At 45.7% G+C, this 27,431-nt stretch overlaps 1 protein-coding gene across 5 annotated transcripts in view; it reads left to right on the top strand.

Moving 5' to 3' along the window:
• The window catches only part of CES5A (carboxylesterase 5A), a 31,686-nt gene extending 6,387 nt beyond the window's left edge, over positions 1 to 25,299 (top strand). For 2 of the 5 annotated variants that reach the window (XM_032325441.1, XM_032325443.1), the window contains exons 5-14: positions 1,276 to 1,429; positions 2,896 to 3,000; positions 4,725 to 4,829; positions 6,150 to 6,290; positions 9,067 to 9,135; positions 11,630 to 11,777; positions 19,345 to 19,494; positions 21,659 to 21,731; positions 21,863 to 21,938; positions 23,683 to 25,298. In XM_032325441.1, the coding sequence (XP_032181332.1) occupies positions 1,276 to 1,429; positions 2,896 to 3,000; positions 4,725 to 4,829; positions 6,150 to 6,290; positions 9,067 to 9,135; positions 11,630 to 11,777; positions 19,345 to 19,494; positions 21,659 to 21,731; positions 21,863 to 21,938; positions 23,683 to 23,898 (1,237 nt within the window). In that variant the 3' untranslated portion in view covers positions 23,899 to 25,298. Of the gene's footprint in view, positions 1 to 1,275; positions 1,430 to 2,895; positions 3,001 to 4,724; positions 4,830 to 6,149; positions 6,291 to 9,066; positions 9,136 to 11,629; positions 11,778 to 19,344; positions 19,495 to 21,658; positions 21,732 to 21,862; positions 22,310 to 23,682 lie in introns of those variants that run through there. The other 3 variants (XM_032325445.1, XM_032325444.1, XM_032325442.1) reach the window with 3 other exon arrangements.
• Positions 25,300 to 27,431: the final 2,132 nt, after the last annotated feature.

Here is a 27,431-nt window from a genome sequence, read left to right as displayed (position 1 = left end):
AGAGTGTCCTTGGCAAAGGAGCCGCCCGAGCAAAAGCTGGGAAGTTGGAAGGAAGTGGACTTGCACAGTGGCCGGGAATGATATTTGCAAGCTGTGCTAGGGGCCCGTGGCCCTGGGCTGGGGCTCTGGGGCTGCCGTGGGGACAGGAAGGGCTAAGAGGACCCAGAGCGATTACACTGTCACCTACTCTGTACATGGGGATTCCTCTGGCAGAATGTGTTCCGAAAGTTGTTCCTAAGATCTGGGTCCTGGTAGGCAGGTAGATAAGGATGTGGCAGGAGATGGGTGTGGAAAGGCCTCGAAGGCCAGGCCAGCATGGGGGCTGAGCGATCCAGTCATGCCATTCTCAAAGCAGCCTATCAGGACGGTCACTCCAGAGCAAAAGGGGGCTGGGCAGGAGTCTGGTTGGGAGGCTACTGCACAGCGTTGGGGCCGGCTGTCGGGACAAAGTGATTATAGGCACATACACAGCGCTTACCGTGGGCCTGCACGGCCAGTCTTCATAACCACATGTGACACAGGCATCACAACTAGCCCTGTTTTAGGCCTGAGAACATTGACAGGAAGCAGGTTAAGTGACTTGCCCAAGGGCACCCAGATCTTAAGTGATCAGATTGTGAATCTGGATAAATGGAAATGGAAGAATGGGAACCCACGCGAAAACCACAGTGGGTTGGAGGTGAAATCGGCAGGGCTTGGCTCCTGAGCAGATGGGGGGCTGCAGGAGAGAGAAGGCAGGGCTCATGGACCGGCGCAGGGAACCAGCAGGAGGAGCCATGAGGGGGCTGGAGAATGGAGGGGAGTAGAATGTGATCCCAGGGCTACTCATATATGGTGTGGACCACATGGATATTTTCTGATAGGTGTTTTGCTCTTATTGCCATTATTATTCATGTAGTCATTCCCTGGAACCTCTGTGCCCAGGACATCTAGGTCCCTGGTGCTGACCAGCTCTTGGGAATGGGAACTTTCTGGAATCCATGAATTCAGGGGAGCCTATGAATACCCTCATATTGCACTTACGAGATTGTGCATTTTTCTGGGGTATATAACTTTCATCGGATTGTCAAATAAGCCAAAAATGAAAACAAATCCCAGCAGAATGAGAGCCAAGCATGGCTTTTCTTGCTGCCCTGCGCCTGCAGCCTCCTACCCTTCTGCACCAGCCAGAGTGGCAATGCCCTGACATCCTCCCAGAGCTCCACCTTGAATTCCCTGGGCTTCGGGAAACAGACCGAGGTCCACTCAGTTTTCTCACCTTGCCTCTTGCCCCAGCACAGGGGACCAGCATGCTCCAGGGAACTGGGCCTTCCTGGACCAGATGGCCGCCTTAACCTGGGTCCAGGAGAACATCGAGTTCTTCGGTGGGGACCCACGCTCTGTGACCCTCTTTGGCGAGTCAGCAGGAGCCATAAGTGTTTCCAGCCTTGTGAGTTCTTCTCTCTGCGGGGCTTGAACAAACCTCGGTGCGGGAGGTCACAGAAATTAGGACCATGAATCACTCGTAGCTGATTGGTGCTTTCGTGCTGAATAGACACTTGTCTCCCTCAAGCCGCCCATCGTGAGTTAGGAGCTCAGTCTGCTTTTGTGGACGAGAGCTGTCATCAGGAAGAGTTTAAAGGAGCTCCCAAGATCACCTAGTGAGTCACAATCTGAAGAAAAATTCCGTACTTATATGTATAGGGTCGAAGCCCTGGTATCTAATTACCAGGACAGATAATTACTCATTTAATAGAAAAATGTAGCTAAAACTAAAGCAACAAAGGATGCATATAACGTTTTATTTCAACTTCCAACATAAAGTGTGCATTTCTCTGCCAATGATTTGATACAGTGTTGTATCTTTTCAGGGTTGGTCTCTGGGCATAACCCCCTGCCCCCAGATTCATGTCCTCTACAGCTGCTTTAGTTTCTTTACAGCGATCATGAACTTGAGATGCCTGCATTGTAGTCTGAGTGTGGCGTGCTCATGGAATCTCCCACTGACTCCCCACATAGCTTTCACTCTTACTTTGTTCATAACAAATTAATCTGACGGCACTATTTTTCAGCTACTTGCTTTCATCAAAGTTTCTTTCCCCAAACGTAATTTTGTTTTCTTTCTATATGTGTACTTCATTGGTTCCCACGATATCTCATCGATTAGTTCATTACAGTAGCAAGTGTAACTTACAAAAGCAAATCTGGGAGCAAACACACTTGACCCTTGGCCAGAAACTGGTGGGAATAGAAACGTGTGTGGTGCTAGAAAACAGCCCACTGGCTCCGAGTGGTCGGCATCTCCTGGGCCTCAGCTAACAGGTTAATCACAGAAGGCAGTTAACATGGGAGTGGGTTAAGAGAGCTTCTGCTGTATAGAACTTGACAATATACAAGTTATTTTTCTATCTTCAAGATAACTCGATAAGGTGAATTAGAGTAAACCAACTTTTACATATATGCTAATAGCCTCCATTTCCTGAGTGTGTAGTATTTGACCAGGGATTGTGCAAAGCCTTCTATATTCGGTACTTCTGCTCTGCACAATTCTGTGAGATGGGCTCCATTTTTCCTCCCAGTTTTATAGGGAGTATACTGATACTCAGAAATACAGAAAGCAACTTGCCTGAGGTTCTCCAGCCGGGAAGTGAGGGAGTTAGGACTCACACCTGAATGTTTGACCTCAAAGCTCCTGAGGAGTCTGGGGCTCAGAGACGTTAAATGACTTGCCGGAACCTTTGTGACTCATCCTTGAATTCCCAAACCAGGGCTCCACCCCCCCACCCCCCACCCTGTATATGTAGAGCTTTTAAAGGACTTCCTGGGAAGGTTTGTTTAAAGAAGGATGGGTGGTATATATGATGGATGGGGGGTCCCCTGCATAACTTGTCCTGATCTCCTGTGCTCTCTTTCCAGATTCTGTCCCCCATGGCCAATGGCTTATTCCACAGAGCCATCATGGAGAGTGGGGTGGCCATCATCCCTTTCCTGAGGGCCCCTGACGATGAGAGGAATGAAGATGTAGGTACCTTGTTAACACCTCTTTAGCTTCCTCTGCTTGGTCACGGGAGAACTTGGGCAGGTGTTGATAGACCGTGTGCTTGGCCGTCTTACTGACCATGGTCAAAGACTCCAGGGCTGGTCAAAGTGAATGTTACTGCTCCGTGGAAGACCTGGTTCAGGAAGTAGATCTCCAGTACAACACGGCTGGTGTGCACAAATGGGTGTGTGTGCATGCGTGCGTGTACGTGAGTGTGTAGGTAAGAGTTCTTACATCTTATTCGTTGTTCTTTGTCTGGGATATATTACTCAGTCCCCTGTGTTGTATGCACCTCATCTCCCATAACTGCTCCATTCCACCTAGAGGACCATGTTAAGAAAGAGCCTGAGGCTGTTTCCAGTTCAGTGGAAAAGAACACTGTGAATGAAGCTTGTTGCCTGGCATTGTGAGGGGACAGTGAGTCATATGCCCAAGGCTTCTGTCATCTGTCCTCTTGCTTTAGTGCTCTACCAGGCAGTGAGGACCTGGAGGCTAGGGTTGTATCTTTCATGTCCCAGTCTGGTAGGTGACTATCGGTGTTTGCCGAATGAATGAGTTAACTACTGAGCTGATTCCGTCGATGAACATTAGCACGGGGTTGTGGAGCCATCTCCTGGGGACTGTGCGTTTTAGTGGTACATCTGCTTAAACACCTTAGAGAAAAGAACAGTATACGCCAGGAGCAGAGGCCTAGAGATAGAGTATTGTGAATGTGCTCCCCAAACACAGGACATACTGATTTGGGGAACACGATACATCCGCTTTCGGTTTGTACACATCCTTTTTCATTCGGTGCGCGTCTACTGAGTGTCCCTTGTCTCCCCAGCTCTATGGTAGGACCTGTGGGTTTATAAATGGAGACACGCCACACTGACTTGAGAAGACCATCATCTTTTTATGACAAGGAAAAGTCTGGATGGTGGTCCTTGAGCTCCTACAGTTGTAGACAGGTTTTGTAGGTTTGTGCATTTTCCTAGGGAGAGGGTTTGTAGCTTTCTTTGGCTTCTCAAAGCCTTTGTGACTCCCAGACACTGAGGGACCACCACTTTCAAGGGATAAGCGCCCAATGACCGGGCAAGACAGTGTTTAGGAAAAGGCTAGGAAGAAAAGGTGGGAATCCTGGAAGTGATGGGAAATTAGCAGAGGAAGGAGTTCATGAAAGGACATCCCAGAGGAAGTGGGGATGAGTGGAATTGGTGAGAGACAGAAAAAGATGTTGGGGGGTTTTCCAGGCTGCGCTAGGGGTGAGGCTGAGCAGAGCTGATGGGCTGAGACTGAGCGGGAGTCATGTCTCAGGGCAGATAAGTCATGCTTGCAAAGCTGCTCCTCACTCTTGGGGCTCCTGAGTTGGGCTTCTGGGCTCGGGGGGGTGCCTCGTGCCAGTGGAGCCGACATCATAGCACTGGTGTCCCTGTGACCAGGAAGCTTGACTCTGTCCCTCATAGCTACGGAGTGCCACACCCCCTCCCCAGCTCCAGCAGTCACTAAAGATGGCCAAGAGGGTCAGACAGGAGCATAAAGAGGTCCAGGGCCAGCCTGACCTTAGTGTGCCCATTCTGTTACATGTTCATGGGGGTGGAGTGAGGGGTGGGCAGGCTTCATATATGAAGGACCTGCCGGGGGTTGGATCAAGGACTCTTTTCAATTGTCATTTTCTTGGTGGCTTCCAGGGCTGTGCTCTGACCCAGTCCTTCTCTGGAAATAGTTGCAGGTGGTCGCACGCATCTGTGGCTCCAACGCGATGGACTCAGAGGCCTTGCTGCAGTGCCTGAGGGCAAAATCCCCCACGGAGCTGCTGGACATCAACAAGGTGAGGAGGGACAGGAGGCTCTAGGGGCACACAAATCCCACCACTCTCTTACTTACTTTGATTTGGGACTTTGGGAAGACGGAGGCTGGGATTCGTAGTCATGGTGTAGAAACACAAGGTGGAATATCCAGAACCCTGATTGGTAATGAAGGAACCTGTGGGCCAGGGATGCTGTTGAGCCTGGAGAAAAGCCAGGAAAATATGAAGGTTGTCTCTAAGTCTCTGAGAAGAGGGACCACACCTGTTCCACGTGCTGCCAGAAGTTAACTCAATGCCAAGAGCAGGAGTTCTGTTAGGAAGCCATTTTGGCTTGATAGAACCATGAATTTTCTAAAAACTCAGTGGTCTGCGCAAGGCCAGGCCCTAGAAAAGGTAGTGAGACACCTACCTCTGTAGGGATGCAAGCAGAAGCTAGATGACAGCTGACAAATTTCAGTCACTGGGTGATTCATCAGACCAAATGAACTTTTATGTCCCTTCCAAACTTGAGAGCTTCTGATGGCCCTTGGAAGAGCAAGGTCATTAACTTTTCAGATTCCAACATTTGTTGGGTAGTTATTTAGGAGAGATGAAGGGTCTGCTGTGAGCTGTGCTGGAATGTGGGAGCTATTTGACCTTGACCTGATACTGTGTAAAAAGTCTTTTGTGTACTCGCTTCCACCCCTACTCCCAAACAGAGACCCCAAAACACCATGGACAGAGCCAGGTGTTACTTCCTGAGACCCAAGAAATATTCAGCCAGATGAAAGGCAAAGACACACCGACCCCCACCACTACTCTGGCCACCTCCACCCGCACCCTTTGCCCACCCCCAGTCAACCACTCTGTCCATGGCATTTGGCCAGTGATTTGCAAACTTGAGCATGCATCAAAATCACCTGGAGGCTTGTCAAAACAAGTTGGCTGGAATACATCCCCAGAGTTTCATATGCAATAGGCCTGGGCTGGGGCCTGAGAATTTGTTTCTAATAAGTTCCCAGGTGATATGCTTCTGCTGCTGCTGTGCAGGACCCACACTTTGAGATCAACTGTTGTAGGCTCTTGTGTTCCTTAGGTAGATACTGTTTATTATCCTTATTTAGCAGATGAGGAATCCAAGGTGGGAAGCTGAGCCCCTTTGCCCAAGTAAGTGGCAGGGCTGGCCAGGCAGCACTCGGGCCTTGGGATGGGCCAAAGGTGGCTTAGTTTTCCTTTCATTTCCTTCCAAAATGCAATTTGACCACTTCTGGAGTGGGTTGGCTCTGTTGAACTAGGGATTTGGGGATAGCGGGTTTTATGAACAGAAACAGATGCTGATTTTTCTCTTCTTCCTTATTCCAGAAAACCAAGTCTTTCACTCGAGTGGTTGATGGTTTTTTCTTTCCTGATGAGCCTCTAGACCTACTGACCGAAAAAACATTTAATCCAATTCCTTCTGTCATTGGAGTCAATAACCACGAGTGTGGCTTCCTGCTGCCCAAGGTAACAATCCCAACTGTGCTCCCTATTGCTCCCTCAGCAGTGAGGCCGCTGCGTGCTTCCACGCTGAGTGCTCCTGTCCATGATGCCAAGCACTGTGAAGGAGAGCCCAGCGGCCAAGGACACAGAGATGCCCCTTCCCCACGCTGGCAGAGGGTAACTGAGGACTAGGAGCAGCCATAGCTGGTGTCTGCTCTGCTCCTCATAGAAGGCTTAGGGAGAAAGAAACAACTCTATAAAGAAGTAAGGGAGGAGGCTTTCTTCAAAACATTATAAATGATTGTTTCCAATTAGCATGGTTACTGCTTTGAAGATGAAATTCACGCAGGTTTGGAAAATCTCAGGCCTTTCCATTTTCACGTCCAGCCTTGGTTCTGGCATTTTAACTTCCAAGAGGGCTCTCGAGGCTTGTCCACGTTGCAAAATTATGGAATCCCTCTAGTCATTCAACAAGTATGCACGGAACGTTTGCTACCTGTTCTGCACTCTTGCAAAAACCAAGCATTCGGTAGTAAACAAGTCCCCCTGCTCCAGCTTTCTGCAAGCTGCCATCTGACTGGGGAGAGAAGGTGGAATGCAAGGTTGAATAGCTGGTTTCAGGAAGGGACAGGTGCTACAAAGGACATAAGCTGGTAGGAGAAGATCTTTAGGGAGGAGAAGGGGTAGAGAGGAAAGGCTTCTCTGGGAGGGATCGTTTGTGCTCAGGCTGAATGCTGAGAAGGAGCTGTGCTTCCTTGACCCTGACATGTAAGAAGCCCTTCCTGATTTGAAATAAACTTTTCCTCTGTCCTCAGAAGGGGAGGAATGCTCAAATTCATAATATCACCATAACTCAATTATAGAGACCAACCCCCTCCTTTTAAGCTGAGGGAGAGGAGATAATGAAATAGAGGTTTGCCAAGGTTCAAGGCTAGTTGGTGCTGTTTAGAACCAGAACCCTGAGTTTCCTGGGCTGTCAAAGGCATGTTCTGCCATGATTAATTTGACCTATAGAACAATGATTTCGGATAAGTGGCAGTGGGGATCTTTCTCCTCATGTTGTGAATGAGGCAACTGAGTCACAGACTGTGGCTTAAGGAGGGCTCTTCAGTGCTTCTGGGTCTGCGCCAGAAAGAAGGCAGGTGCTCCTGATGACAGCCACCACCACTGGAACCACTGTGACCAGTTTCGAGTGCCTTCCATGTGCTAGGTTTATGCCATTGGCGCAACAGCTTGTGAATCAATGTGAAGCTCTATTAGTCCTGTTTTTCAGTTAAAGAAACTTAGCCTCAGAAAGGGCGAAGTTCCTTTCCAGTCTCCCAGCTGGGGAGGAGACAGTGGTGTATAATTTTTTTCATGCACTTAGGCTCTGCCATTAAATGTTGGGTTCTCTGTTAACCTGCTCTGTGACCTCAAGTGAACTGCCCAACCTCTCTGAACCTTTATTCCTTTAACCTGTGAAATAGGGCTGATCTTACTACCTGTTTCACATGCACCCGTCAAATAGCCTGGCATATAGCAAGTGCTCAATAAATGTTAGATATTGGAATTGTTCAAGTGGCACTATGGGATGTGGTGCTCAGGTCTGCGTAGCTCAGGAGCCTGGGTCAGGGCTGTTTTTTCAGGTGACCTTCCAGTTATATGGCCGTTGGTGACCATGGGTAGTCCTCCAAAAACAAATCTCAGCTTCTGAACATACAGAGAGGTTCTTAGTAGTTGAAATATACTTGCGGATAAATTGAATGCCTCTGGGGGTTCCCACAGATGCCAGGAGACAGAGACGTTTAAATATTTACCCTGGCGATTTATTATCCTAAGATTTTCAGCAGAAAATGTCAAAGGGAAATTCATTTGACGCGTGGAGAGTACTTGTACCCTCTCATGTGTTTAAGCTGTAGTACTGGCCAGGGAGGCGTCAGTTAGCAAATAATTACCCACAGCTTGTACTAGGCCCCATGCAGAGCCTGGGTTCTTAACCCCCACCCTTGCAGCCTTGCTGGCTGTCAGCGAAATGCTGGCTTCTCAGAGGCCCTGACTGCAAAGGTCTCGAGAAAGAGAACAGTAAGTCACTAGCTTCGAGATTTTCTGGCCTCTCTTCAGACTTGATGCCAGAACCAAGCTATAGCCTGTACCAGTTTGCCAGGGCCGCCAGAACAAAATACCACAGACCGGACGGTTTAAACAACAGAAACCTAGTTTCTCACAGTTCTGGAGGCTGGAAATCCAAGATCAAGGTGTTGGCAGGTCCAGTTTCTTCTGGGGAGTCCCTCCCTGGCTTGTCCATGGCGGCCTTCTGCCTGTGTCCCAGAATGATCTTCCCTCTATGTGCTCACATCCCCGGTGTCTCTCTTGTGTGTCAGAATTTGCTCTTCGCGTAAGGCCACCAGTCAGATTGGATGAGGGCCCTGCTAATGTCCTCCCTCTCATTTAATCACTTCCCGACAAACCCTATCTCCACACGGTCACATTCTGAGGTAGTGGGGGTTAGGGCTTCAACATGGGAGTTTGGTGGTAGGGGACATGTCAGCTCATAACCTTGTCTTTCCACAGAGCAGCCACTCAGGCTCCATAAGACCACAGGTGTGGCAGGGAATGGCTGCATTTTAGCAAATGTGGGAAGAAACATCATTGCTTCACCAGCCTATGGAGGTTCTCCTACATGTTGACCCCTGGGGGCTGAACAGATTCCTGCTCTCCCCAGCCTCTCTTCTAGAAGGCAGACACTTTGGCTCTCAGAGAGAACGCTTTCCCTTCAGGTGACCTGAGGTGCTCATGGAGGACGCCCTACTTCTCTCCACAGAAGGAATTTCCCGAGATCCTCGGGGGCTCCAACAAGTCTCTCGCCCTGCACTTGCTGCACACAGTCCTGGTAAGTGAGCTTGGACAACTGAGTTTTCAGAGTCATCTGTTTAACAAGCCTCCTTGGACCACACTTGGGACAAAGGGTTGGGGCTATAGACGTTCCCCATTCACTCATTCAGTGAATCTTTGCTAAGCAGAGTTCCACAGTCCCTTATTCAGTCTCCAAATCCAAGGAGCTCTGAAAACCAGCCCACAGGGCAGCCACAGCCGCCTCAGCCGGGAGGTGGCCGCTGGTCCTTATCGTTCCCATTCACGTCATTTGTCCCCCTATTCACGTGCTTCTCTGCGGAGATGGTACTGTAGGGGCGGGGATGCCCCCCTCCAGAGCATGTGACATCATATGCAGCCTTGGTACTGAATTATCTAGATACAGTCCGAAAAGTTCTAAATTCTGAAACACACCCGGGACTAGGGACCCGTATTCACTAGACACCAGCCGGGCACCGTATTAGGTTCCAGCCAGACCAAGGACCATTACTCAATCATCTACTCATGGACTCCCTGCACAGATATACCAGTATTAGGTCTTAGCCAACCGCTAGAGGTAGGGATGGATTCCTTTCTCTTCTTCCCTCCTTCTTGCCTTAAACATTTCTTCAGCGTGAACTCTGTGCCAGGTTCCTTTCCGTCATCTATTCATGGAATGGGTGTTTGTTGAGCGCCCACATGCCCCAGAGCTTCCCCATGCCCTGAGAGCAGTGAGAAGCAGGCTCTCCATTTCTGCTCACAGGATCTGCAGACCACGGGTGGCCGGAAGGAGGAGGCACTTCGGTACAGTGTCTTAACAAACCAGAGCAGAGGAATGTCCAAGGCCCTCTGGTACCTGCAGAAGGGAGCAGGTAGCTCTCTTGGGGAGAAGGTCCTTGAAGAATGAGTTAGGTTTGTCCGGCTCCTGGAGCAATGGGCTGGGGAGCCGGAGGGCCCAGCATGTGCAATTAGGAGCAGAGGAGTGTGGTGAGGTCAGCTACTGGGGTTGGCTGCCACTCGAGAAGGAAGCTTCCAGCTTCTATATGCTCTGAAAGGAATGTGAAGCTCATCCCGGGGGCTGGGAACAGAAGAGTGACGTGATTGATTCCCATTTTGGAAAGAGCCTTCTGGACACAGAGTGAGCCAGATTGGAGGCAGGGGATATCTCAGGCCTCAAGGCTCAGAGGGGATGTTTGATGAGTTTGGGCTGTCCAGTGATGAGAATCGGGACTAAGGTTTGAGAGATACTTAAAATCCAAGTCAGACAGCGGGACCTTTCAGGCTGGATTGGAGATGACTTCATGGAGGATGGCCTCATTGATCTTGGCCTTAGAAAAGGGGAAAATTCAAGCAGGGGCTACTTCAAGAGGAGGAGGGATCTTGAGGCAGGTCCCAGGAAGGACGGGAGGGGCATGCAGTGTCTCCTAGGTGGCAGAGCAAGAAATACTTTTCAAAGGTTTAAGTTATTCTCGGATGCAGAAGACAGAGCCTTGTTCTAGAATCCCAGTGGTCTGCATGGTGACTGTCCCACTAGGGCTCGCCGAAGGCTCCACAGAGCACTGTACCCACCTTGGACACCTCGAGCTCATAGGGGTCTGCTGGTCATATGGTCCAAATCAGGGGCACTCACTTGCACCAGAGCCTGGAGTTGCTTTGGGCCTGATTAAAAACACGCAGCCTTCAGAGGACCCGCTGAGTGGTCTAAGCAGTGCTCCCCGGTGTGCTCTATACTGTCCCCAAATTCCAAAGAAACTTCTGCCTGGCTATGCCTGTTGTCATGTGGCGGGTGAGAGGGTGATGGTCGAGGTGCCATGACTTGTGCCAGCGTTTCTCAGACCCCCAGGTCCCCAAGAACCTCACCAGTGTGGCAGACCCTGCATCTTTATGAAGTTTACTTTGCAACAGCTGACATTTTTGCTCGGGGCGAGTTGAGAGATGGAAGCCTGGGAGGCAGCCCGTGCTGAGTCAGGAAAGCACAGAAGGTCCTGTTCAGGGATTTAGCAGTGGGTCTCAGGGGACACTGATGGAACTGAAGATAGGCTCTGTGCCAGCCAGCACCTTTCTTTCTTCAGATCTCATGTAATCCTCCAAACAACCCATTTTTTATGGATGAGGGAACTCCAACCAAAGACTAGTTCAAATCTAAGAGCAATGGACTGGAGGCAGCACTGTTTCCAGAAGCAGGGTCCCAATAGTAGCCACGAAGGCATACCCTAACCCTTGGTTGCCAGGGATGGGTGTTTCTGAAACATCTCAGGGATGTACTCTAATTAGGAGCATGCATTCCGGCTGCATATATAGACTTGTAGAAGAATAATGGTTGCACCAGTTTGGACAACCACTTACTCTCTCAAAGCCTCAGTTCCCTCATCTGTGAATGGGGCTAATTTTGATATTTGCACCATAGGGTCACTGTGTGGATTAGATGAGGCATTACACATAAAGACCCCAGAATCATCTCCACCCAAGCAAATGCTCACCGTGTTTGCTATTGTTGACCTGAGTCTCCTGTGACCATGATTTTTTTTTTACAGCGCATCCCCAACCAGTATTTATACCTTGTGGCTGATCAATACTTCTCCAACAAGCACTCCCCAGCTGAGATACGAGATAGTTTTCTGGACTTGCTTGGAGATGTGTTCTTTGTGGTCCCTGGGCTGGTCACAGCTCGATATCACAGAGGTGAGTCTCTGAGTACCCACACCCCCCACCGTACAGCAGGGTCACAGTCCAGTAAGGCCAGTGACTGCCAAGAGTCTTGTGGCCTGATAACTGGCTACCTGCTCTACCCTTTTGTTCCCTCAGTGAGAGGGAGTTCCCAAGAATGCGTGGGATATAACTTTGCACTCTGACTTTTGCAATTCCCGTGCCTTTCAGTGTTCAGGGATGTTGGCCAGTTCTATTGTTTCTTCTCCTTCTCCTTCAGGACTGTGCAGAAAATTCCCATCTCCCCATGACTTGAGAGGACTCATTTCCCAGACTCCTTTCTATTTAGAAGTGTCTTCCCAAGCATTTTAGCTCTAAGGAGTAGTGGAGCAATCAGAAAGAGTATTATTTGTGGGGCTACAAACCTCGTCTCCCTCCCTCCCCGCCCTAATTCCTTCTCTCTCTCCTCCTTTCTCCCTCTCTCTCTTTTTCTTCATTCCCCTTTTCCTCCTCTTTCTACAGTTTTTTTTCCAAGTTTTTTTTTCTTTTTTTAAAAAATTTATTTATTTGACAGACAGAGATCACAAGTAGACAGAGAGGCAGGCAGAGGGGGGTGGAGTGGGGAAGCAGACTCCCTGCTGAGCAGAGAGCCCTATGTGGAGCTCCATCCTAGGACTGTGAGATCATGACCTGAGCCGAAGGCGGAGGCTTTAACCCACTGAGCCACCCAGGTGCCCCATCCAGTTTTTTGTTTTGCTTTGTTTTGTTTTTAATCCAGAACCTACCATGTGCCTAAGAGTATCATCGGCCCTAGAGATACAGTAGTGAACCAAACAAAGACCCTGCCTACATGAAACTCAGATTCTAGCTGGGGAGACTGATAACAAAGAAGTAAAGATAGAATGTATATGTGTTAGGTGGTAATATAAGTAAGATAAACCGGGCAGGGGATAGCAGTTGCAGAGAGCTCTGGGATTCTGTATCATAAAGTCTACGGAGGAGACAAGAGAATGAGGACCAAGAATTGACTCTTGAATTTGGGAACACAGGAATCACTGGTGACCTTGATGGGAACTATTGTGATGAGATGATGTATGTAAAAGTCTGGTTAAAATGGGATTCATGAGAAAAAAGCAAGCTGATCTTCAGGAAATAATCACAATCTCAAAATCTCAGCAAGTGGTTTTGAAAAAAAGGAATGAACTGATTTTAAAACTTTACATGGAAATGCAAGGATGGCTGAAACAATGTTGAAAAAGAATGACAAAGTTAGAGGGCTTACAAGTCATCTGATTTCAAGTATAATTTTCAAGACGCAGGAATTTAAAAAGTCTGGTATTGACTGAAGGATAGAGTAGAGAGTCCAGAATATAATTAGCCCATTTTTGACAGAGGTGCTGAGATAATTTAGTGGAAAAAGAAAATTCCATTCAACAAACAGAGCTGGAATAACTGGATATTTATGTAGAAAAAGTGAACCTCAACCCGTTACCTCACACTATATACAAAAATCAGTGTGAATTGAGTTGTAGATCCAAATGTAAAATCTAAAATTGCACTGAAGCAAAATTAATACATATTTTTTTGCTCATCAAAAAACACTGTTAACAATGTTAGCAAAAATGGTGGAGGAGGGAATTCCAAAAATCTGTTCCACCCCAAAAGCAGTGAATAAACTGGTAAGTACTGTCAGAATCAATTTGATCAGAACCTGGAAACATATCAAGGGTTTATCGCAAGCAAGTGAACATTTAATTAAGATAGGGCCTCAGTGAGAGAGTATGGCATTTCAACTTACTCTGCCCCATTTCTTGATACCAGCTAGGCAGTGGCCTTAAAGACAGCAGCCCACATTTATAGAATAGGTTTCTAGTACTGGAAGGAGAAAAAAGGATCTCACACTCAAAGAATTGTGTTTTGGTTTTTTTTTTTTTTTCTTTGATCTATCTGGTGGCTCCCTAAACAACTAAGCTCAAAGGGTTTGCTTTCATTTCACCTAATCCAGAACTCTCTCAGGCATTAGGCACCTACCTGGAGGGCATTTCCCACCAACATTTAAAGGTAAATGCATTTGCTGGGGCACCTGGGTGGCTCAGTTGGTTAAGCGTCCAACTCTTGATTGCAGCTCAGGTTATGATCTCTGGGGGGTGAGATCAAGCCCTGTGTCAGGTTCTGCACTAGGCATGAAGCCTGCTTAAGATTCTCTCTCCCTCTCCCTCTGTCTCTCCCCACCCACACTCACATGTGCACATGTGTGCATGCTCTCTCTGAAAAAAGAAAATAAATAAATGTATTTGCTGCTGCCCCCAAACACAAGGGATAACAGTTGGAATAAATAATAGACAATACTTAGGAGGAAAAGCTGGGCAATAGAATGTTCTGGGAATCAAGGCTTGAGAAGCTCCCTCACAGCCCTGGGGATTTAGAATGCTTCGTGTTTGTCTAGAGTGGGGAACATGCTTAGAAAAGACCAGAGATGGCCCTAAGCTGTTATATCTGTCTGACCTGAAGGCTCTTCTCATACAGAAACTGGAAGCTAAATAAGAGTTGTAGACTGTCTGGCTGAGTGTTGAGGGTGTGCTCTGACTCACACATAATGCCCGTCTTCAAAGATTGGGAGATTTTGTCTGTTTTAGGCACTTATGAAAATCTCAGCTGACCCATAAAATTATTAGTTGACCATGAAGATAGCAAGAGAAAAAAGAATTTGGTGGCCGCACAGAATGAAGAATAGCCAAAATTAGTACAGAAACATTTCTCAACAAACAAACAACAGCAACCACAAAAAGCAGAAACAGTAAACCATGGCAAAGGGGTAGAATCTGATGTTCAGAGTTGCCACATTATAATATTCAAAATCTCCACTGTTCAACAGCCATGCAAAGAGATGGGAGAGTATGGCCCACAGACAGGGAAAAAAGAAATGAATAGAAACTGTCCCCGAAGAACCCCAGACAATGGATTTTCTAACTACTTTAAACCAACTATTAAATATACTCAAATTGCTATAAAGGAAACCACATATAAAAAATTAAAGGGAACCATGAAAATAATGTCTCACCACATAGAGGAGCAATAAAGAGAGAATTTATAAAATTATAAAAAAGGACCAGATAGACATTCTGGCATTGCAAAATACAGCAACTGGAATGGAGAATTCACTAGAGGGACTCAGTGGCAGATTTGAGCATGGAGAAGAAAGAAACAGAGAACTTGAACATAAATCCATAGAGATTACTCAGTGTGAGGATCAGAAAGATAAAAGAATGAAGGAAAATGGACAGAGCCCAGGAGACCTGTGGGACACCATAAAATATCCCAACATATGCATGATAGGACTTCCAGAAGAGAAGAAAGAGAAAATAGGTAAAAATAATATTTAAAGAAATAATGATCAAAATGTCTCAAATTTGATGAAATATGTAAATATTCATGTCCATGAATTTCATTGAATCGCAAGTAGGAAAAACTCAAAGAGATCCATGTAGAGACATATTATAATCAATCAGACACCAAAAACAGAGAAATTCCTGAAAGCAGTTAAAGTGAATAGACTAATCATGTACAAAGTAGCTTCAATAACATTAACAGCTGATTTCTTCACAGAAACCACAGAAGCCAGGGACAACAGAATAACATACTCAAAGTGCAGGGGGAAAAAAAAAGGCCTGCCAACCAGGATTTCCATGTCTATCAAAGCTATCTTCAGAAATGAAGGGATAATCAAGACATTTCCAGATAAACAAAAATTGAGAGTTTGTCACTAGTAAACCTGCCTGACAGATGCTAAAGGGAGTCCTTAAGGCTGAAACAAGAGGACACTAGACAGCATCTCAAATCCATAAGAAGAAAGAAAACACTTCTCATGGTGCTCACATTACTTATGTTTACTTACAGAAGTCAGTATTGTTTTATTTTTGATTCTCTAATGTCTCTTTGTTTTCCTACATCATTTAAAAACAACTGTAGAAAATAATAATTATAAATCTATGTTTTCACATTCAATGCATCAAGATGCCATTTGTGACAATAACAATATAAAGACACAGAGCTATAAAGGGGGAAAGTTTTGTTTACTATTGAAATGAAATTGGTATTAGTTTGAAATAGATTATTATGAATTAGGAAGTTAATTGTAATCCCCAGGGCAACCACCTAGAAAATAATGAAAAATATGTATGTATGATAAAAGAAACAAGGGGATCAAAGTGGTACCCTGGAAAATATTATGGTGATGAAAGAATTGAAGAAGAATATAAGACATATGGGGGACAAATAGTCAAATGGCAGAATTAAGTCCTTCATAGTCGGTAATTATACTAAATGTAAATGGATTCTCCCAAAAGGCAGAGATTGCAGAATGAGTGGATTATAAAAACAGTCCAACTGTGTGCTGTCTACAAGAGACTCATTTTAGAACCAAAGACACAAAGAGGTTGAAAATTACAGTGGACTCTTAGATCTAACAACAAAAGTATCATCAAAAAAGAGAAAAAACAGATAAATTGGACCTTATTAAAATGAAAAATTTGCATCAAAGGGCAATATAAAGAAAGTAAAAAGACAACCCACAGAATGGGAGAACATATTTGCAAATCATTTACATGATAAGTGTTTATTATTTGAAAAATAAAAGGACCCTTATAACTCAGCAAAAAACCAAACAAGTCGATTCAAAAATGGGCAAAGGAGTGAGTGGACATCTCTCCAAAATAGATATATGAATGACTAATAAGCACATGAAAAAGTGAGCAACATTATTAGCCATCAGGGAAATGCAAGTCAAAACCACAGTGACACACCTCTTCATACCCACTAAAGTGGCTATAATTTAAAACAAAAAACAAAAAACAAAAAACAACAACAAACAAAAACCTGAAAATAACAGTGTTACTGAGAATGTGGAGAAACTGGAACTCTCATGAGCTGCTGGTGGAACTGGTAAATGGTCCATGTGATGTGGAAAGTGTTTTGACTGTTCCTCACAAAATTGAACATAAAATCACCATATCACTCAGCAACTCCACTCCTAGGCATAGACCTAAGATAATTGAATACCAGATGGCCAAGCAAAAATTGTACATGAATGTTCATAGCAGCCTTATTTGGAGAGGCCAAAAAGTAACAACCCAAAGATCCATCAGCTGAAAAATGGTATACACATAGTATATACATAGTATACACATATGATGGGTTATCATTTGGCTATAAGAACACCACCTGCTACAATATGGCTGAATCAGGAGAACATTATGCTCAGTGAAAGCAGCCAGATACAAAAGGTCACGTGTGTGATTCCATTTATATGAAATGTCCAGAATAGGCAAATCCATGGAGACAGAAAGCAGTTTCCAAAGGACAGGAGGGAAGGGCAAATAGGGAGTGACTGCTTAATGGGTCTGGGGTTTCTGCTTGGGGAGCTGAAAATGATCTAGGCCTTAATAGTGGTGATGATTGTACAACATTCTGAATGTGCTAAAAACTACTGATTTACCATACTTAGAAATGGTTCAAGTGGTGAATTTTATGTTATGTGTATTTTTAAAAAAGATTTTATTTATTTATGAGACACAGAGAGACACAAGTAGGCAGAGAGGCAGGCAGAGAGAGGGGGGGTGGGGAGAAGCAGGCCCCCTGCTGAGCAGAGAGCCTGATGCGGGGCTCAATCCCAGGACCCTGAGATCATGACCTGAGCTGAAGGCAGAGGCTTAACCCTCTGAGCCACCCAGGCGCCCCTGTTATGTGTATTTTACCTAAAACTACCAACCAACCAAAAACCCAGTGCTGCTCTGAAAATGAGAAGGCAAGACTCAGACTGGAAGAAAATATTCACAACATAATTATCTGACAAAAAATTCATATCTAGCATATGAGAACTCTTACAAGTCAATAATGAAAGGACAAATAATCCAATTACAAATGGATAAAAGGCTTGAAAAGACACTTCACAAAACAAGATACAGGAAAGCCTTTTTTGGCTCATGAAAAGGTTCTCAACATTATTAGTCATCAGGAAAATGCAAAATAAACCCCAAATGAGGAAACCATGGACACCTACTAGAATGGCTAGTACTGAAAACACAAACCACGCCCACCAGTACTTTCAAGGGTGTGGAATATTCAGAAGTATCATGTATTTCTGGAAGGAACATAAAATGGTATAACCATTCTGGAAAACTGTCCATTTCTTATAAAATTAAGTGCATACCTACCCTATTACTCAACCATTCTACTCCTAGGCATTCACTGAAGAGAAATGAAAGCATATGTCCTTGCTGGTGTATGGACATCCATAGCAGCTTTAATCATAGTAGCACCAAACTGGAAAGAACCCAAAAGTCTATCATCAGACGAGTGGGTAAATGCACTGTGGTATATTCAAGTAATAGCATATCCTTGGTGGTTGAAAGGAATCAATGACTGATACATGAGATAACATGGAAGAGTCTCAAAAACGCCACACCCAGGAGAAGAAGCCAGACACCCAGAAGTATATATATTTTGTCGCTCCATTTATGTGGAGGTCAAGGGCAGGCAAAATTAATCTGTGGTGACGAGCCATAAAAGCGTTGATTGTCTCTTGGTAGAGTGACTACAAAAACACACAAGGGAATTTTCCAGGGTGATAGAAATGCTCTGTATACCCTTGCGTGGTGGTTACAGGAATGTGTATACATTTGCAAAAACTCATCAAACCATGTAATTAAAATCTGCACTTTTTATTGTCCGTAAGTGACACTTCAATTAAGAGAGAGAGAGTGAGGGGAGGGAGCAGAGATAATGAGTATTGGAGGGTCTTGCTAGAAGGGATTTAGAAATATAAGTCAGTAGCTAGAGGGGAAGCTGAGACCAAGAGTATGTGTGTTCGTGGGTGTCTTTGTGTGTGTGCGCACATGTGCATGCACGTGTGTGTTCGTTAACAGAGACTCTGCTGGGGCACCTGGGTGGCTCAGTCAGTTAAGCGTCTACCTTCAGCTCCGGTCATGATCCCGGGGTCCTGGGATCGAGCCCCACATCAGGCTCTCTGCTCAGCGGGGAGCCTGCTTCCTTCCTCTCTGCCTGCCTCTCTGCTACCTGTGCTCTTTCTGTCAAATAAATAAATAAAATCTTTAAAAAAAAAAAAAACAGAGACTCTGCTGATGGCAGTGGTCCAGGAGAGAAACATGGATGATGCAGGGAAAGGTGGGGTGGGGAGGAGTTAAAAGCAAAGACCTTTAGCAGAAGTGAGGAGAAGGAATGTTGGAAGCAGGGAATAACTTTGTTTGGTTTGTCTTGGGACAGTTGAGGCAGGATCGGTGGGAGGTAGTTCTTTGCTCATCCTGAGCAAAGGCTTATAGCCAAGTGAAGACCAAGTGAAGACCTCTTTGCCCAATCGGTCTGCCCTGAGGGCTAGTGAGCTCATGTCACCATGGGGGAAGGGGCTGCTGTGGTAGCAAGCACTAGCCTCTAATAAGGAAGAGGGAAGTTAGCAGGGTTCAAGTCCGCATTGTCTCTGAGCCATCCCATCCACGGGTGTGGCGGGCGCTCTGAATGGGAACACAGGGCCAGCCTCTGCTCCACCGCGTTGGGCGCTGGCCACAGGCCCCCTCCTTCCTCTGTGCAGATGCTGGCGCACCTGTCTACTTCTACGAGTTTCAACACGGGCCCCAGTGCTTAAAGGACAGAAGGCCGGCTTTCGTCAAAGCCGATCACTCTGATGAAATCCGCTTCGTCTTTGGAGGTGCCTTCCTCAAAGGCGACGTCGTCATGTTCGGTAAGGAGCAGGGGGCGGGGAGCTTCTGCTCTTGTGGGGCCTTGAGCTTGGGATAAGCTGGGGAGAAGCCCTTGGCCCGCCTGACGTGATGCAAGAGCCCCCTGGTATTGGTGCATTGGAATGTAATCTACGGTTTACAGATCCAGCCATTCCCTGGAAAATGCCCCCACTCTTATTTTTAGAAACCGAGATGAAAAGGAGTTGTCAGCATTTGCTTGATAAATGTTTCTCTTTGTGCTAAAGCCTAAAGGGCTGGACCATTGGGGGCACTCATGCGATCTAATTTTATTTTTAATTAGAACCACTTTCTTGTCTCTGACCACCGATCTTACCCTCCCTGCCCTTTCCAGAACCATCAATGAAATTACCACCCAGGGCTTTAAAAGGCAAAAAAAAAAACAAAACCCCAAAAAACAAAAAACCCAAAAACAAAAACAAAACAACAAAACCCACAAAACAACAAAACCCAACAACCCATGTTTTTCATAACTCCCGAAGTCCTCTGGACCCAGGTGATCTAACGTAGATGTTGTGCACTGCTACTAGCAAGGTTCACTCATCCGTTCCTGAACTTATGACCTATTCAGAGCCTAAAATAAGAAGCCAATCAGATGAGGTTATCCACCGAAAAAATTTATAGCAACTACACACAACAGATATCACTAAAATATTTCGTTAAAGAAATTGCACGACCCAGGCCCTTGACCAGGTCATGCTGGCCTCTTGTGCTCTGCACAAGTACGTTTGTGCGCTGCGGTTTATTCGTTACATCATTTATTCGTGCCCATCCTAATAATACAGATAATAACACAGCTGCCTCTTGGGTTGTGATAAAGACCCAGTGAGACAGTTTTCACAAGGCACACAGTGAGTGCTTAATAAATGTCACTGTACTACGAGCAGCCATCACTGAGCTCATACTGTGAGACGGGCACAGGACTCTCCAAATGGGAGAAAATGAACGACATGTGTATCAAAGTTTCAATTCCTTAATATCTAAAGATCTTATAAAGTCAGTGGGAAAAGAACAGCCCAGTGGAAAAGTGGCTAACAGATACAAAGAGACAGTTTATGGAAAAGGAAACGTGAGTGACTTCTAAGCATCAAAATCCGCATGACCTCACCCATAACAAGAAGATTGCACACTAACCTTGACTAAGGAAGCCTTTTTCATCTATCAAGGTTGGGAAGAGCAATGCATTTTACATAATGTATTTGAGCAGGTGTGGGGAGACAGACAATTTCATATATTAATGCAAAACTTCCAAATTTAAAATGCAGATAGTCTTTCCCCAAGCAATCCAATGTCTAGAATTTTTTTTGTGCAATTATCCTTGCGCACAGGCAAAACGATAGGCATGTGCTGCTGCATTGCTTTTACCAGCAAAAGACTGAAAACGCTGTGAAGATCCACCAAGAGAGAACTGGGTACATGAATTATATATTCACATAGGATTGTATATATACATATTCATGCATTATACATTTAGAGAATAATAAACGGCAATAAATGGAAGGTTTTTAAGCGACAGTGTGGAACTATCTCCTGGATACGATTTTGTAAAAAGAAAAAGACGCAGAATATGTGTTCCTGTCATACTGAATGTGTAGCAAGGTGTCCGCTTAAACCCTTGTACGTGTCCAGCCTGCCGTGGAGGGCGCTTGAGGAGCTGGTAGCTATGGTTACCTCTGAGGCTGGGCACTGGGGGTCTGGAGGGAAGGGACGGGAGGGAACCTTATTGTCATTAGATGCCCTTCCTGCATGTTGCATTTTGTACTTTGAGCAATATTACTTTCTCCAATAAAGAAATGCAATAATTAACTGAGGCAGGGAGTGGTGGAAAGAGACAGAGGGGTGGGGTGGGGGGGGTTGGTCTCTGTCCCCAGGGAGCTTGCAGCCTTGCAGGAATGTATGGAAGAGCACTGGCCAGAAGGAGAAACTGGGTGTTGGGTCTCCTTGAGCATTCAGAAGCCATGATTCCTTGGGAGAGCCCCTGCTGCTCTGGGCCTCTGTACATGAGGCAGCAAAAGGAGTGCATTGATTGGTGGGCTGGTGAGCGGATCCCGCGGGAAGGGAGATGGGAATGCCATTCAGCACACCTGACTCACCTTGGCCTTCTGGTGAATCCGTGTGAGAGCCGGGTTTTGTGATTGTCTCCTCCAGAAGGAGCCACGGAGAAGGAGAAATTGCTGAGCAGGAAGATGATGAGGTACTGGGCCAACTTTGCGCGGACCGGGTAAGTGAGCCCTGTCCCCCCCCTCCCCTTAGTACACCCTCCCCACACCCCCACACACCCCCGCTCAGGCTCCCCCACAGTCAGGTGCTGGAGGATGGAAATCTCATCCTCGTCTCTGCCTTCACTTCCAGGGACCCTAACGGGGAAGGCCTGCCGCTGTGGCCAGCCTACAGTCAGAGCGAGCAGTACCTGAAGCTGGACTTGAATGTGAGCGTGGGACAGAAACTGAAGGAACGGGAGGTGGAGTTTTGGTCAGATACCCTCCCTCTGATCATGTCCCCTTCCACAGCCCTCCCGGGTCCTCCTCCCCCATTACTCTCCCTTTCTCTGCTCCTACCTTTCTTCTTCTCTGCTCCCTGAGGAATTGTGTGTGATTTTGATTTTCCTTCTGCAGTTTCCCCCACGATCATTAGCTCCATTTTTGTGTTTAGCTACTTTGTGAAATCAGCTGCTTTTACTGATGTTTTATGGACGTGGGGATGATCCCTAGGGGACTTCTTTTCGATATCAAACAAAGCTGCTTGTCTTGGAACACTACCAGATCTCTTCAATAAATCTGTAGGAGGGCCGGCCTATTAGTTGGCATCATAATGATCTTGTTACTAAGAGGAAACAAAATCAGAACATGAAGTATGTATGGGGAGCGGAATTTAATTCTGTACTCAAAACTCTCCCCCGACCCCCGGCATCCAAGGTGAAGTGCACTTCCTATCAGAGGTGTATGTTACCTGAAATCTGAGTGCTCCAACTCCTATCCAGGCAGGTTTCTGCCACAAGCCAAGCATGGATGTCCTCAACCTCGATGGCTTAAACTGGGTCTTTTCTCCAGCTCAGGAGATATGAGGCGGAGGAGGGGTGGGGTGGCCAGAGAGCCTCCTTCTCAGCAATTAAAACCAGAGGTCCTCCAAGGTCAGGAGCCAAGGAGTCAGACACCTGATGACAAAGTCAGGTCAGGGAGGACACCAAGGAGAAAAGATGTTTGCCTGATGGGACATAGACTGATCCAACCCTCCATAAACCTACACTGGGTGCCTGATATGTGCCAGGCATATCCCCACTGGGGCTAGAGTGTTGAGCGAGACACGCCCTCCACCAGTGGTAAGCAGACACACCATAAGCCAACATCCACACAAGTGTGTAGTTGGTGACAAATCTGAAAATCTCACTTAGGGAGAGTCAGGTGTTTCATGTAAGTACAACAGGGGAACCTAACTGAGATGCGTATCTTAGGAGATTCTCTCTGGAGAAGTTAACCAGATGATAGGTAGGGAGAGTATTGTAATACATCATTTGAAGGAGGCACTTTTACTTTTTTTAAAAGAATTTATATAGATAGATAGGTAGATAGATAGATTTATGTACATATATTTATATATATATATATTTGTTTATTTAATAGAGAGAGAGAGAGAGCTCAAGTAGGCAGAGAAGCAGGCAGAGGGAGAGGGACAAGCAGGTTCCCCACTGAACAAGGAGCCCAATTCTGGGCTTAATCCCAGAGTCGAAGGCAGACACTTAATGGACTGAGCCACCCAGGCATCCCGTACTTTTACTTTTTATATCATATTAAAATTTAATATTTAAGTTAATGTTTATAGAATTATCTATTCACTTATAATATTTATTTAAAATGGTAATATATTTAATATAATCTGATATTTAATTTAATTCATATGATAACTACATAATCCCTATTCTATCCATGTAATTTACCAGGGTAATTAGTTTTTCTTTGTGATTGCTTCAGGATTACATGTGAAGTGCATGGAGTAGGAGAGTTTCTGAAATGTCAGTAATGTTGTGTTTTTCTGGGTCAGAGATCTCCAACTCCTAGCCTCAATGTGGCCCCCAGAAATGTTTTGTTTAGCCCACAGGTGTCAAAAATGTTTTGGATTTAGTTTCCAATTAATATGAAATCAGGGGAATTTCACTTTAGAAGCCATGTTTCTAGCCCCTCCAGAGAAAAAGAACGCAAAGGGGAAGAGGAGGAGGAGAAGGGGGAAGAATTCTGGCAACACTGGAGCTGCGTTCCGGCCTGGTAACCAGGGCTTCTGATAGCCCATACATCACCTTCGTACAAATTAGAAAGTATCCTTTCTTCAAAACCTTCTACAGGCATCTTCCAGGAAATCGTCATCTCATCATTGATAGAGATCTACATCTGTGATGTGAACAGTACCTCCTCTGGAGTAGTGCTCTTGTGCAGTACACAACCTGCACAATTGTTCTCAGTGACCCTGATGGAACAACCTGTAGGAACTGAGTAGTGGCCACCCCTTTACCTTTTTTCACAGTCTCACTATTCCCCTTTGTGGGAAAGATTTGGTTTGTCTCCAGAGTTTTGTTGGATTTGATTTGATTTAGTGATTCAGGTCTAAGATTGTAAGGGCGGGGGGAAGATTTTCTTTAAAAGTGAAGTTATTTAATTTGTCTTGTGCCTGGGTCCATTTCACTCATTGATATTACCTGACTCCCAAAGATGTTAAGGTTTGGACCCCTGGCCTCTCATTTTATGGAAACCTATGGAGATGTGAAAGAATTCACTGAAAATCACTCAGTGAATTAGTAGCAAGTCAAAACCAGACCTCGAATCTCTGTCTTTCCAGATCAGGACTCTTTCTGCCATGCTCCCTGTCTCCCTCAGCGTAGGGTCCAAATCTGTTGGAGTGTCTCTGGCTTTGGTGGTTGCGGAAGGGCGCTGATCAATAGTACTTGGGGCATTTTCTGGCTCTAGGAAGAGGAACCAAGCCACACACAAGCAAGCTGGAAATTCAGTTGCCTCTGCAGCTGCAGAAGGCTAATTTCTACACTGATATTTGGCTAAACTAACAGCTAGAAAACACCACTCAACTCATTTTTTAAAATACTATCATATTAAATGACATTACACTTATTTATATACTGCACGCAGTCCCGGCATCCTCAAATACAGTTCTAATTTTGGTAGGTGTCTTGCAAGAGGGAGCATATTTCCAACGCATCTAGATACAGGGCCCTCTTGCCTTATTCCTGTCCACGTGCCATCAGATGTTGTATTGGGTTAAAGCTGAAATATAAATGCTATTTGGCATCCTGCTTTTTTTTTTTTCCATTTAATTCAGGGTTTCTTATCAGAGGTGTAAGTAGAGGAATCACCCCAGAGGGCTTTTCCAAAATTCCACTGCTCAAGCCGCTCCCCAGTCCAACCAAACCAGAAACTTTTTGGGTGGGACCTAGAAACATATGTTTTCCCTTTTTAGGCATTAGATGCTCCCCCCCCCGATTAAGAAGTGCTGAGTAGTCACAGCATGATATATGCATTCCAAGTTGCTGGAGGATCTTCAGAGAATCAGCTTTTCATATCTGTCTGATGTAGATGTATCCCCATCTCCAGCCAGTAGCCTGCTCCTGGGACATTTATGGATAGAATTTGATGAGCAGCTTTGGGAATGAGTACTTTTACTTTGTAAAATTATTCCTGCCATCTGGATCTGCAGAAGATGGACCCAGTCACAGACCATGCCCTTTTTAAATTGCCCTTAAAAAAAACCCCAAACTTTATTTATTTATTTATCTGCATGCGCGCGCGTGCGAGAGAGAGAGAGAGAGAGAGAGAGAGCGCATGCACGCACACACAGAGGGAGAGGGAGAAGCAGGCTCCGTACTGAGTAGAAAGCCCAACACAGGGCTTGATCCCAGGACTTCCCAATCATGACCTGAGCCGAAGGCAGACGCTTAACTGACGGAGCCACCCAGGGGCCCCTAAATTGCTCTTCTTATGTTCTACAAATTCACTTCCCCAAAGGGTCCCTTCACTTTCTTCTCATCAACAACACAGATGCATGCATTTCCCACTCACATGTTATCTCACCACTGTAAAAACAGAAAATACTTATATACTTTCTTATTGTAAATTAAACAACTTCCTTTTTTCTATGCTTCCTTCCCACCCCCCACCCCCCTTACAATCTTGGACCTGAATCCCTAAATCAAATCAAATCCAACAAAACTCTGGAGACAAACCAAATCTTTGTCTGTGAATTCCCTACTGTGCAGCAGAGGGCAGCATTATAAAAGGGGAAAAACCGCTCTCCTCCCCTCTGAGGCTCCTGAGATGCGGGTGATACTGTACAACTTCGAAGGTTAAAAACAAAAACAACAACAACAAAATGGTTAAATTATAAACCAATACTACTTATCATCGTTGCTTTTCTCTGTAACACTTGGAAAAGGGCCAATTCTGGCCCATTACCTGCAAAGTCTGACTCCGATGACTACACTCGCAGGCAGAGCAGAGGTTGGGACCCACAGGCTTTTTTCTTTCCTAATTTTTGTACTTCCCAACTGGGGCCCGAGGAGCCCGCCTGAGATGGGCAGGAAAGGGTCCCTTCCCTGGTGACTCCCTGTTACTGCTCCCCTCCCCTCGAGGGCCCTTGACACTCTGACCTTTCTGGCCAACCACAAAGCCCAGCTCCCTGCCCTTTGGCCCTGGCTGCAGGTCCCAGGTGGGCAGAGGTGGGAGAGGGGGTGTATCTGCATCGTGTATCCACAAAGCAGGTGGTGACAGGTTTCTATCGCTGCTGCGTAGTCATTATTTGTGTGAATATGCCAAAAATCTATCCATTCTACTGGTGCTGGGCATTTGGAGAATTTCTTGTTTCAGGTTATTATGAAAAGAGTTGCCTCGAATACTTTAGATCGTGTCTTTTAATGACTATGTGCATGCATTGCTCTTGGATATTTACCTGGGAGTGGCTTTGCTGGGTCACCAGCACATGTCAACTTTGGTAGGCACTCCACGAGTTTTCTGAAGTGGTCATGCAGACTTGTCGTACCAGCAGAGTAAGAAATTTCTAGTTCTTCCGTGTTGTTGTTGACACTTGGTATTTTTCTAAAGGATTCTTTTCACTTTTATCCTTATTCTTTATGTTTCATTGCTTTATAGCAATTCCTTGCTTTATTTTCTATAAAGTAACAATTGATTTCCAAAAGTTGTATTCCTGTGGACCACTGATGGTCAGTTAGTAATAGAAGGGCAGGGTTAGGTGACTGGCATTGGCTTCATCAAGGGTCACCGTGACTGCACCATTTCCTTGAACTTCAGGGAACATTTTCCTTTTGACACTCAGATCTCTGGACAAAAACCACACTATGCTGATATTAGCAAGGCTCTTTGGAGGCTCTATTGTAATCAAGTGATTGGATTCCCCAGATTCAACCAGTTCTGGGACTAGCAGAGGCAGAGCACATGTGGGAACTTTGGTTTGGGGGATAGATCTCAGAAGGGAGAGCTGCACTCTCATGTGCATAAGGGGGGGTAGATGCACCCCAATTTCACAGGTACCCAGTAGCTCTAAATCCAGAGGGTTTTCTGCTGCCTCCACTGTGAATGTGTTAGTCTGAGTGTGTGTGTGGGGGGGGGGGGGGGTCCCTCCTCATGCATAGATTTTTCCCTTTCTCTGCTCTAAAGGCAGTTGTCACTCCTCTGTCCACCTTCTCACTTCTAAAATACTGATGTCATTATCATCTCCTCTTCCGTTCTGTATGTACACATGCTTGTGCCTTCCAAGAGCTTATTTTATGGGCTTTTGTGGGGAGAGGGTGGAAAGAAATGCAGTTTCTGGTCCCTCTGTCATAGGAAGTGGCAAACATGCTTTTTAGGTGAACAAATGAAAAATATATGTGTTTCTCCATGTTTGACAGCAACATAGCTTTCCATAG

This window comes from Mustela erminea, chromosome 19 (assembly GCF_009829155.1).
Source record: "Mustela erminea isolate mMusErm1 chromosome 19, mMusErm1.Pri, whole genome shotgun sequence".
Classification (NCBI taxonomy): domain Eukaryota; kingdom Metazoa; phylum Chordata; class Mammalia; order Carnivora; family Mustelidae; genus Mustela; species Mustela erminea.
The sequence above is the reverse complement of the archived record's forward strand: the minus strand, read 5'-3'. Positions and strand labels throughout refer to the sequence as shown.